The sequence below is a fragment of the Clarias gariepinus genome, chromosome 4 (assembly GCF_024256425.1).
Source record: "Clarias gariepinus isolate MV-2021 ecotype Netherlands chromosome 4, CGAR_prim_01v2, whole genome shotgun sequence".
NCBI classification, from domain to species: Eukaryota; Metazoa; Chordata; class Actinopteri; order Siluriformes; family Clariidae; genus Clarias; species Clarias gariepinus.
In genome coordinates, this window is record NC_071103.1 from 39,784,656 (window position 1) to 39,796,714 (window position 12,059).

Consider the following 12,059-nt stretch of genomic DNA (forward strand, 5'->3'; position numbering starts at 1 on the left):
CTAAACTCATTAATGTGATAAGCAGGTTTATCACTCAACCCTCTACAGTAATTCAGAATCTGGAGGAGGAAGACGATACCAGCCTCTGTCTCAGCTCTCCAGTTCCTCCTGCTGTCTCTCTCATCCATTAGCGTGTAATTGGAGATGCTGAAAAAGTGATGATGTACTGAGTGCTTGATAATAGTTTGAGTTGTGTGTGAGTGTGTGTTTGGTGCGTATGAGCTCGGCGGGGTCAGTCTTTGTACTGGCGCGTCAGCCTCAGGATGTTTTTCGAGCACTCCTCTTCGGCGACCGTGCCTATTTCAAAATGCCAGCGGCATCGGCGCCGGTCTACGGCAGAAACGGTCAAAAGGCTCTTTAGGGTAAGTCGCTTTCACGTTGTGGTGCTTTGTTTCCTTTATTTGAATCAAAGCACCATGAATTAGCATGATCAGTCACATTATTTACCAGCGTCACATCATGCTTTATAGATGTCAATCACTCTGGCCCTGAGGATGTTATTGATCTTTAACACTAATGTAGGATCGTATTGAACACATTGCTGTAGCTACAGTACAGTTACACCGTGGTTCATTAACTGAACCTGAACGAGCTCGGAGTGAACTTGGGTGGAGATGCTGGATGCAGGGTTAAGTTTGGATCCTGTGGAGGAGCTAGGGGATAGATTGTGTCCATTATAAAAGGGACGATGGGTCGTTAGTGCATTGGTGGTTCAGCATCAGAGGAGAGGAAAGCCTTGAGCATTTCGCTACTTGTTCTTTTTTAATGGTTATCACTTTGAGCGATATATACTTTTCATAGGTTTATAGTTATCTATATTTTATCTTAGGTGCACTCTGGCAAAGACATGCAGATAATTTAAAATTCCAAATTACTCGTAATGTGTAATCAGTCCCTGCATGGATCGACAAGCCTGCTGTCCCCTGAGAAAGGCTTCAGGTCCATCCTGCGACCCTGTACAGGATAAATGAGAGAGAATGCTGATTTTACATTCATTGTCCTATTTAAAATATAGAGAGACACCTAGTGGCCAGTAGACTCAGTGAGTGGTTCTAACCTGCACTGGATTATGCAGAGTGAGGTCTAGGAATACTAAATGTGTTTACAGGATGTTCGGTATGAGTCTAGGTGAAAGCATCAGAAGAGTCTTTATGACCACAGTGGCTGTTCGTTTAAGACTGGAAAGTTAAGATTAGATCTAGATCTAGTTGTGCATTATTCCAGTATAACCACATGGCTTGGAAAGCTATAACGTGAATGAATAAACACGTTTTCTGTTTCTTCGTGTCTTTTTTTGTCTTATTAACTCCAAGGGAGAAAAAAAAAACAGAGGCTGGTGAGGGAACTACAATTTCTAGCTACTAAAACATAAGAGATGAGAATTAATTATACTTCTGTATGATAGATAGATAGATAAATAGATAGATAGATATCAGTAGATGGAGATAGATATATCATAGCATTATATATTAATACAGAATCTTTGGCAAATTGGTGTGGTATAAAAGGTATAAAACACATCAAATGTAATTATAAACTAATATCAAGTACCACATGATGCCATTATTTTATTCATAAAAGTCCAGCTGCTGTACTATAAAAGGGAATAAAACCCTTGATGATATGCTCTTACAGGAGAATAATCCTCTTCTCCATGGTTGGAGCATCACACCACCCTGTCATGGATGATTTACACCAATATCATCCCGAACTGGGGAAATATCATGGTATAAATTTTGGTTAAGGTCAGCTGTGACATTTCAAATCAAGAGGGAAGAAGAAGCGCTGGCGGATTGTTCGATATGCCCTGAAGCAGACATGCTGAAGAAGACAGCACGGACCATCCTGCAGCCTGAACACGACACTAAAACACAGTCTGAATACAGATTATATCCATCAATCCATCAGCTTACAGTACGTTTATCTTCTGCCCTTGCCCCGTCTCCTCCAACATGTTTTCTGCTTGTCCGTATAAAGCTACCGCTTTGTGAAGCACCTGGTCTAAATTTCTACTATCTTACCGCACGCCGTGCCAAATCCCTCTGCATTTTGTTTTATTTACTGTATATTTGCTCAGCTGATAGATGCATTTATTCAAGATGAAAAATAAAAGCCTGTGAAAGTTTTTAAGAGTTTTGCTCGAGGACACACCCGAGGCAGTTTGGCCATCCTGGGCCACGAACTTATGACCTTCTAATCATTATGAGAAAGCCTTAAGCACCAAGTCACCTCGAGCGCCCTGGTGTTTCCCTCACCGCAGCTCCTGACTCGTCCCTGTTCCTCTGCCTTTTCCTGTATGAATGCAGAGTGTGAGGCATCGGGTACGCCACCGAATCGACCTCCAGCTTCATTTGCATCCTGATATTGAGCGGGTCTTTGTGCCACTTCGAGTCAATCTTCAGTTCGACCAACTGGTGTCACATCACAATTGTCCCTTCGTGACCTGCTACATAACACAATATGCTCTACACCAGGCATCAAAACGGTTCACTGTCTACAAATATTTCATTAAAAATAGAATCATTGTGTTTAATAATATTTGTTAAATACATTTCTGTTACATCACATGTCAATATATTCTGCACTGTAAATGTTTACATGGTATGTTCAATAAAAACATGAGAACATAATGTTTGTGTAGTATTATTTTAGGCCGACTGTGTTTTTCTATTGTTGTGACTTAGATGAAGATCAGAGCACATTTTATGACCAATTCATGCAAAACTTTTTACATACTTTTTCTTGCAACTATATGTGTGTGTACAGTGGAACCTTGGATTGCGAGCATAATTTGTTCCAGAAGCGTGCTTGTATATCAAAACATTCATATATCAAAGCGAATTTCCCCCATAAGAAATAATAAAAACTCAGATTTCCATTATATTATTTTTGGGTTCTTTACCCAAAATGTTCTTTATTATTTACTGTGTGGGACAACTTTCAGACACACACACACACACACACTAACAGAAACACTGTTTTATCGGGAAACTTAACAAGGTATCTCTCTAATCACCCTCGAGTTTGCAGTACAGGAATAAGAACACTAACTGCCAATGTCCAAAAGTCCTCCATCAATAACATTCTATTGTTCTTTACAAAAGTTTATATAGTGATTGATTGATTGATAGTAAAGTGATTTAATTGATTGATTATGATCGATTTTGAAGAAGAGATGAGTAAAATTAGTTCAGTAAAGGGGAGTAAAGTATTCTAGGTTCTGATGTGGTGTGGTTAGTTTATCATCTGTATCACTTAAATTGTCTGGTTTAAAAGTCTGAATTTATCGCCTATTATTTATGATTTTGTTATTGAAAAAGTTCATAAAGTCCTCACAACTGTATGTTGTTATTGTTGTCATGGAGATTTCTGCAGTGGTCTTGTTTCTAGTTAATTTGGCTACGGTATTAAATATAAATCTAGGATTATTTTTTATATTTTTTATAGTGATATAGTATTTTTTTAAGAGTGAAGAGATACAATGATCTAGCATCACTAAGAGCTTTTTATAGTTCAGGATCCTCTCCTTTAATGCTATTACTTTACCAGCAATTTAGTTTGATGCCATTTGCGTTCTAATTTTGAGCAGTTTGTTTTAAAATGTGTGTGTGGTCAATATACTGTACGAGGGAACGAGTTTCTTATGCCTAATCATTTTCCTTTTAACTGGAGCTACATTATCGAAGGTATAACGAAATGTTAACTCTAAATATTCCGTCGCCTGATCGAGGTCTGTGGGGTCAGACGTCGATCCAATCAAAGTTGATACCTCTGGGAGATTATTGATAAAGAGTATGTGGTATTTGATATTAATGTATGTTTAATGTGATAGCGCAGCACTGTGCGACTGTAGTGTACATTATTACTGTGACCCACTAAAATTGAGACAAGACAGTGATCTGAGATACCTTCAGACTGTGGAACTGTGGTTATATTTCTGATACTTAATCCGAAGGACAATATTAAATCTAAAGTGTGACCTGCTTTATGAGTGGGTCCTACTACACACTGATTTACTCCTACTGAGTCCAGTATGGAAGCTGATTGGTGCGTGTGTGTGTGTGTGTGTGTGTGTGTGTGTGCTCGTGCCCTGTGATGGGCTTGGCCTCTATTCAAGGTGTTTTGGTGAAGTTGTGGAGCGGTTGATATCTTCTGACCTCTGTCCTCGCGGCCGCGTGATAGTCCTGCCCTCCTTTTCTATATTTCACTCTCATCTTTTCCTAACAAGTCTTTTTCTTTTTGTTTGGTCTGTGTGTTCTCTGACTCGTGGTTCGTCCTGCTGACTCCTCGTGCCACCCCCTAAAGCTCACTCTCTCAGGTCATTAGTTTTCTTTCACTAGCTCCATCAGCCTCACTGCTCGCCTCAGGTTTTCACTCGTGGGAGGGCTGTTGTTATTTTTCCAGCAGCAGCAGCTCATTTCCACACCTCCGTTCTGCCTGCACAGTTGTTTTGACCCCATAATGGAAGTGAAAAGTGGAATTGAAGTCATATCGTGGCAGGGCGCCTTGCCCTGAACTGGGTTAAACCACGCAGGAGTGTGACATGGCACAGAGCACTCTCTGCAGGAAATAACCTCCTGGTGAAAGAGGTTTTAGGTTGATTGGGAAGGAACCTAGTTACCGATGTTACTCGCAGAACAGCACAGATCAGATTTACATTTTCTCTTTTTCTATTATTTGTTCATTTATTTGCTTATTCATACAGAGATATCTGATAACCTTTTTCATCTCCTTTTATTTGATTAAAAAGGACCAGAGTGACCGCTACACAGTATTGGATTATTAGCATTAAATATCATTATGAAGAAAAAATTATATTCTAAAACCTTATATACTACATCAACTTAACAATGATTTCACTTTTCATAGCATGTGATGATTTACTTCACTTGGCTGTTCAAGTCAAATCAGGACTTGAGATGAAATTCCTGGTAAATGAAGGCATATAAGCGAGTGGCATAAAGACAGAAGACAGGAGTGCAGTACTGTGGCAAGACTCTTAGACGTAGTAAACCATCAACGGTGCAGTTGTTTTAATGGCGGTATGTCTGATTCCTGAGTGAGAGCCCACTGCGGTCGTTATCTTAATCATTCAGCCAGTGGACCTTTCTACCTTGACGGTATTCAAGCCCTAGTGCAACACTGGGAAAAGTGCATTAGTGGATCATATGGAGAAATAAAGAGTCTTCTGTTACAATCAAAAGTCCCGCTTTGACTTTAACATTCCTTCCCCAGTATTCTTAAGTTAAATTAACCAAAAATGTTTTTAAAATGTTACTATAGAAACGATGCTGCATTGTGAGCTAATGCATTGTGAGCGGTGCAGTCAGTCCATGTAGTCCGATCTATGACTAGGGACATGTGCTGCGTCTTCACGTCACCGCCTCTGCTATTTATCTCAACATATTGCCATGTCTGATGGCATTTATCTCTACTCTGTCAGGTCATGTTAGAGGTGAAGGAGTGTCCTGTGTAGGACTGATGATCATTGTCCAGTCATGCATTCTTTTCTCATTGTACGTTGTCCCAGCCTGGCCATGTCTTCTACTACCTGTTGAGTGCTGTCACCACTCGTTATCGTCACTGTCTCTACTACAGTATATTCCTTACTTAAGGAAGATGCATAGCGTGACAAACTAACCTGTTTACAGCGACTGCTTTTCTGTGTGTAAGTCACATCACCCGACTCTAAAGTGTCTGCATTGATTTTGAAATGTTTCAAGCAGTTCATCGTTCATGCTTGTCTGTCTCATATTCATGCAGATGGAACGGTCCACTTTTATTTCCTTTCTATCGGATACTAGGCTATATAAAGAACTGTAACATATAAACTGCTATTTATTCATTACTATCTATCTAATAGGCAATTTGAAGGGTTATTTGTTTGTGTGTACTGTACATGCGTGTGTGTATGTGTGTGTGTGTGTGTGTGTGTGTGTGTGTGTGTGTGTGTGTGTGTGTGTTTGAACAGTGCATTGAGATTACAGTGTTTTGCAAGAGTTGTACATAAGTTCAAATCTCATGGGGCAAAGTCATTGTCACTGGTTGTTGTATATTAATTCATATTATTATTATTATTATTATTATTATTATTATTATTATTATTGTTGTTGTTGTTGTTGTTGTTGCCTTTTTTTGATTGAAGCAGTATGTAATTTACACATTGTTAGTTGGGTTTAAGCTTTTTCACTCAGCTTGAGTGTCGAGTACACACCCTTTATATATTATAATTATTATATAGCTTATATAGCTAGACATTTTTGACTTAAAAACAACAAACAAACAAACAAACAAACAAATCAATCAATCACTCTGACCTTTGTTTCAACATTTAATGTAATATTTTAACTAAAACCATTGGGCACCTTTTTTAAAAGCACCATTTTGCTTGTAATAAACACTCGGAATTTATTGGGATTGAGCCCACATCCAGTTCTGTTTAAATTTCACAGGTTTTTAAAAAGATTAAGATCAGATTTCAGACTAAGCCATTCCAAACCAGTGATCCGCCGTTCCTTTGTTGACTTGGATTTGTGCTTTGGGTCGTTATCGTACGGGAAGGGGAAATTTTTCATCATCTCCAGCTGTCTAACAGAAGCCTGCAGGCTTTATATCAAAATAGATTGGTATTTGGAGATGATATCCATGATTCCCCTCTATCTTGACTTAAGCCCCAGTCCCAGCTGAAGAGACGCAGCTCCATAGCATGATGCTCACACCACCACGCTTCATCCTGGGTGTGGTGCTCTTTGGGTGATGACCTGCCTTGTTTTGTCACCAAACAGATATTTTAGAATTATGAGCGAAAACATGTTTATAGTGTAAGAAAGGGATTATTTTTCTTTTATATCCCACAGCCAGGTCATACAAACAATATGAGAGAGTGCAAGCAGTGAACAGGACATGATGGATGCTTCTGTAGCTCCTTTAAGATCGTTGTAGGTCTCATGGCATTAAGGTCTTCTTAATAAATCTTTTTTTTCAATTTCGGCACAACATCATGTTCTTGGTGATGTCACTGTAACGCCTGATGTTCTCTTTTTTATAATGAATTTCGAAATTCTGATTTGGATTTTGGTTTAGGACTTTGCATCAGATTATCTTAATTCCAGACTAGTTTGAGACTAGTACCAGGATTTGGTTTAAGACTGGGCTTTGCAGTGTCTAAATTATGGAACAGAGTTGGGTGTGGTCAAGAGATTTGAGCCACCGATTGAAGCTCGGATTTGGTCTTAGTACTGGTATTTAGCCCAAGTTTGTTTTTTTTCCATAGTGACTGAGTCTGGGTTTGGGACTAGTCAAAATCTGCTTCTGGTTTGTGACTGGGACTGAAACTTGTTTTTGGTTGTGCCTGTGAGACTAGGGACTGAAGAATACTCATTAGTCTGTGTTCTAATTAACATCTGTACAAGTATGCAGTCTGCAGTCTGTAACATCTGTACAAGTATGCAGTCTTAATGTACAGAGAGTTTATTATACATTTGTACTTTATGTGCATGTGCTTTTATCTGTCTGAGATATGGGTAGAAGTGTTTCCCGGAGGTGTTTGCAGGGAACTGCCCTGACCCCCTGTCTCCGATGTCTTAGCTACAGAACATGAGCAGATGTTTTCAGCTTGAGTAATTACACCAGGCCTGTCTGAGTCAGGAAGAACCTCGGCCTTGTGACCTCATACAAGATCCATGTTCAGTTTGCGACCTCAAATCATTCAGCGTTTAGTCCATCTGATCCCTGTCTCGATTTGACTCAGAAATCCGGTGCTTACTCTCTGTAGAATCTTTTTTTTTTTTTTCTCCAGACAAAGCTTCTTCTTCTGTTTTTTATTTCTGTCACTCTGTGCTTATGACTGAGGCATACTCTCAGCATGTTCTGCTCATTACCACTTAAGCTGTCAGGTCTAATGAAACATGAGGAAAGCAAAGCCATCACTGTCACCTAATTTATTCACTTTTTTGATGGCCTTTTTTAACTCCCTTTCTTATAGCTCCTTAATGTTGGTGAAAATTCTTCGTCTGCTTTCCTTTCTATTTTACAAAACGAGAACACTGATATTCCAGGGAATCATTTTGCTATAGAAGCAAGGTGCTGTAGCTGAGAAGGTGGAGAAGGTAATTGGGAGGATCTTGCTGTGTACATGCTTTTATCACCTGCACAGGACTGAATTACACCATGTTCCTCTCCCATCCTCATCCTAATCCTCCTGATTACTCCCCTTACTGAGTCTGCTTAAGCTGCCTCCCTGCTGCTCTTCCCTGTTACACAAACGCTACCAAAAGATGATGAAGGCAAATGGGCTTCCTCTGAGATGCAGCGATAATAGTGCGGCCCTAACATTGATATTACGCACATCAATATTCAGCCCGCAGCCAGAGATACAAACTTAGACATGATAATGAAATTGCGTTGGAGTTGAACACTGAGTTGAGTTTGAGTAAAGCTGAGGCATGTTCCAGTTCAAGTTCACATTACAGGCCAAATTGTTCAATTCTAATTATTTTGGTCAGATCAGATTTGCATGACCTGGCGGTTCAAATTAGTAATTACGTAAGTGACTTTAGTGTGGACGCATCTATTCTCTGAAATGACATGCATGCACACCTCAATTTGTCTTTGCTTATCATATTTGTGCATTTTAACAAACATATGCTTGTGGTTTTGCCTTGGAGGACGACAAGCAGTTGGCTGTATTTGTTGAGGTCCTGAAGAAGGAACTTTAAGTGTTTTAGCAGACTATGTTAGAACTTCCGTGAAATCCCTGTGTCATTGTACCAATTAGCCCCAGTGATATCATGTCAAACCGCAATCTGTCCAATTGGGCCAATTTATAGTTTTGGCAAGATGTTCATGGATTTCTTTAATTGTTGGTGTGTATAGTGAGCAAAACTATGAACAAGGTGTTTAAATAAAAGAGTCTGATCAATACTTTTATCTATAAAAAACAAAAGAAAGCTATGTGTAAAAGCGGTGCATACAGCAGAGAGCTACGGTAATGATCAGCTACTCTGAATGGTTTAATCAAGAGTAAGAGAAACACTAGTGCTCATGCCGAGATCTAAAATACACACCTGCGCTCCTCTGCAATTAAGCAAGTTCTAATTACTGTATTCTTAATTTGTGCAAGCCGGCTAAACTCTCATTTTATCTCTTATTACTACCTGATTATTGTGTCCGTTCTCTTGGCATGTCTCTAGAAGAGCTCCGTATGTAGACGAGATACTGTATAGGAATAGATGAAACACGTTAACCTGAACAAGAAGAATACTGCATGATACCCGAGGGTATTATTATCAGACATCTCACCCTCTTCACAGTAATACTGGAGACCAGATCTTCTACATGAATCACGCTGCCTTCTAAATGTCAAGCGCTTGATTCTGTACCTATTTTTACTCTTTGAGCAAAGATGGAACTTTTTGTAAAGTTTTTTTTTTTTTGCTCATTTTGTAAAGTAGCACTGATACCTGAATCATAAAATCCGGTTGGTTTGCTATTGAAGCTAGTATATTTTACAGACACACATCTCTCATGTGATTAAACAGCAGGTACGTGAGTTCTTGAGGAACATCCAAATCAGGGATCTTTGACTAGTGGAGTCCAGTGTCCAGGATCCCAGTTTGTAACCTAAACACCATCACTGAAACTGGTAATCAACAGATTAGTTGAATCAGCTGTATTTGAGCAGAATTATCACAAAACTGTGTTGGACACTGGCCCTCCAGGACTGGAGATTCTTGATCTCAACTGAAAAAGGATTCTGACTGGCATTAGTTTTGACATTTATAGTTTTGTTTATTCTTTTATATGGTATTCCTTACTAATCTCTGATGGATTGGCACCCAGTAAAGGGTATAACTGGCTTGTGCCCCATGTCTCCTGAGACAGGCTCCAGACCCCTGCAACCAGTAAAGATAAATATATGAAGCAATATAGACGATGAGTGAGTAAGTGGCTCCAGATTTCCACCAATTTACTCAAAAGGAACCAAACTACTACTTGATATGTTACTGATGCTGTAGGATCTTTAGATAAACTCCCAGCTTTATCCAAACCGATTCCCAGGCCTTAAACACAGACCAGCATATATACTCGGATATACAGTACAGTATATACTGTAATCCCCATTGTCTACATTTCTGCTCCAATCTACAGTAGCACCTACAGTACAACTAAAGCTACAGGTAATTCAGGCATTTCCAAGCTCAGACGCATCCAAATCCCAAGCCTACATTCAATCCCAGACCTTGACACTAAAACACTCAGCTACGTATGTGCTTTCTAATATGTAACCAATAGAGGCTCATATAAACTAATGTTATGAGATTCAGCATGCCAAAACTCACTTGTATCTATCCTAAGCACAGTTGTTCATGTGCCAGAAACAGAACAGGAGAAACAAGCAGTTTGCCTCAGCTTTGCCAGGTTTGCCCAAAACCCAGCTTTCAATAAACCCCCAAGAGAGCCTGAAACTGCACGCTACAGAAATTACACAGACTGTCTTTTAGACAATTTGGACAGATTTCCTGATTTACTACACTGTATCTCTGTGTCCTGAAACACAGCCTGCTTTGGCTTTTATATTTTGGAGAATTGGGATTTCCCAGTGTTATTAAAAGCAACAAGTAAGAGATGAGAATAAAAAACTACTTCACTCGAAAGTGTGTGTTGTCATCAAGATGGCTTTTGGGATAATGAATAAGCAGTGACAATTAATTTTCTTGGAGGCGCTTTGTGCCAGTAATAGGAGCTTTATGTGCCATCCTCTATAATAAATGCGTGTGATCCAGGAACGAACGCCCACCTGTGGCTCAAGCTCGGGAAATGGAAAGAGGCGTTCCAGACATGCACACACATCCGAAGGAAAGGCTCTGAGAGAGGATGTGTGTGAACTGGAACAAAGGATATTTATAATACATAAGTTATATAAACATTAATTTTGTTTTTGAATAATAATTTTGGAGAAGTCTTGCAACAGAGAGCTGCATTCCTACCCAGAACCCTGCTCTCCAGTTGGAACTGATTATTTTAGTGCCCTAATTCAGACATAGAGGGAATGGTTTAGTTTTTTGAATTAGGAGTCTGTTGATGGACTCGACAGTACATGTGGGTGGTGATATTACAGTTTGGGACTCAGACTGGGTCTGGAATTGATAATAAGGAGGACTGATCATGGAATTGAGTCTGTATTTGGGGCTGGGGTTCAGATTGTCCCAAAGCTAGGTGTTGATTTGGATCTGAGAACAAGAAAATGAGTATTGGTACTAGGCTTCTTTAAGATTTATTTATTTATATATTCTCACACCCACTCATCCTCTATAACACATATCCTGTAAAGGGTCACAGAAGGCCTGGAGCCTAGTTCGGCGGACTTGGGGCACTAAACCTGGGTACACTCTTGGCAGCTGGGGAATTTGGAAATGCCAGTTAGCCTCTTGTGGGAGCAAACCATCGACTAAGAAGGAGGTTATCTGCTTTAGCTTATCCACATAAGCTTCAGTATTTAGGGACTGATTTGGGTCTGATTTTGCATGAGTTTGAACTGATCCTGGTTTCAGTAACTACCTCAGGATTGGGTCAGACTTGGCACTTTTGTTTAGACTGTGCTTTAGATTCTGCTCTGGGTTTAGACTTGGTCCCTAAATTTGGGTAAACTTTTTGTCAGCACTAGACCCTGGTGTCTGGCTCAGGGCAGGTCTGGACAGGTTGGTGTCTATAAATGATTTACTGGCAGAACCTGGTGTTAGGATTCGACTGCAGCTGTTGAAGTATAATTACAGTAAGGGTAGTCAGTAGTCGGATTTATGAGTCTTATTCTTTTGAATAATAAAATAATAATCTTCAATAATAATAATAATTATTATTATAATAATAATAATAATAATAATGTCTGAGATTTACAAAACACTTTTATTTAAAGATTAGAATTATAGTGATAAACAAACCTTACGATGTAAAATAAATAAATGAATGAATGAATAAATTAATATCTGTATGGATCTGCTGTAAAAATAGTAAGATAATGTCATAAGCTGTTTAAAGCGTTTGTTTTATATATTTTTAAT

At 39.2% G+C, this 12,059-nt stretch overlaps 1 protein-coding gene across 1 annotated transcript in view; it reads left to right on the forward strand.

Moving 5' to 3' along the window:
• Window positions 1–263: 263 nt before the first annotated feature.
• The window catches only part of LOC128520809 (dipeptidyl aminopeptidase-like protein 6), a 135,138-nt gene continuing 123,342 nt past the window's right edge, over window positions 264–12,059 (forward strand). The window contains exon 1 of the mRNA XM_053495214.1: window positions 264–362. Within this exon, the coding sequence (XP_053351189.1) occupies window positions 264–362 (99 nt within the window). The remainder of the gene's footprint in view (window positions 363–12,059) is intronic.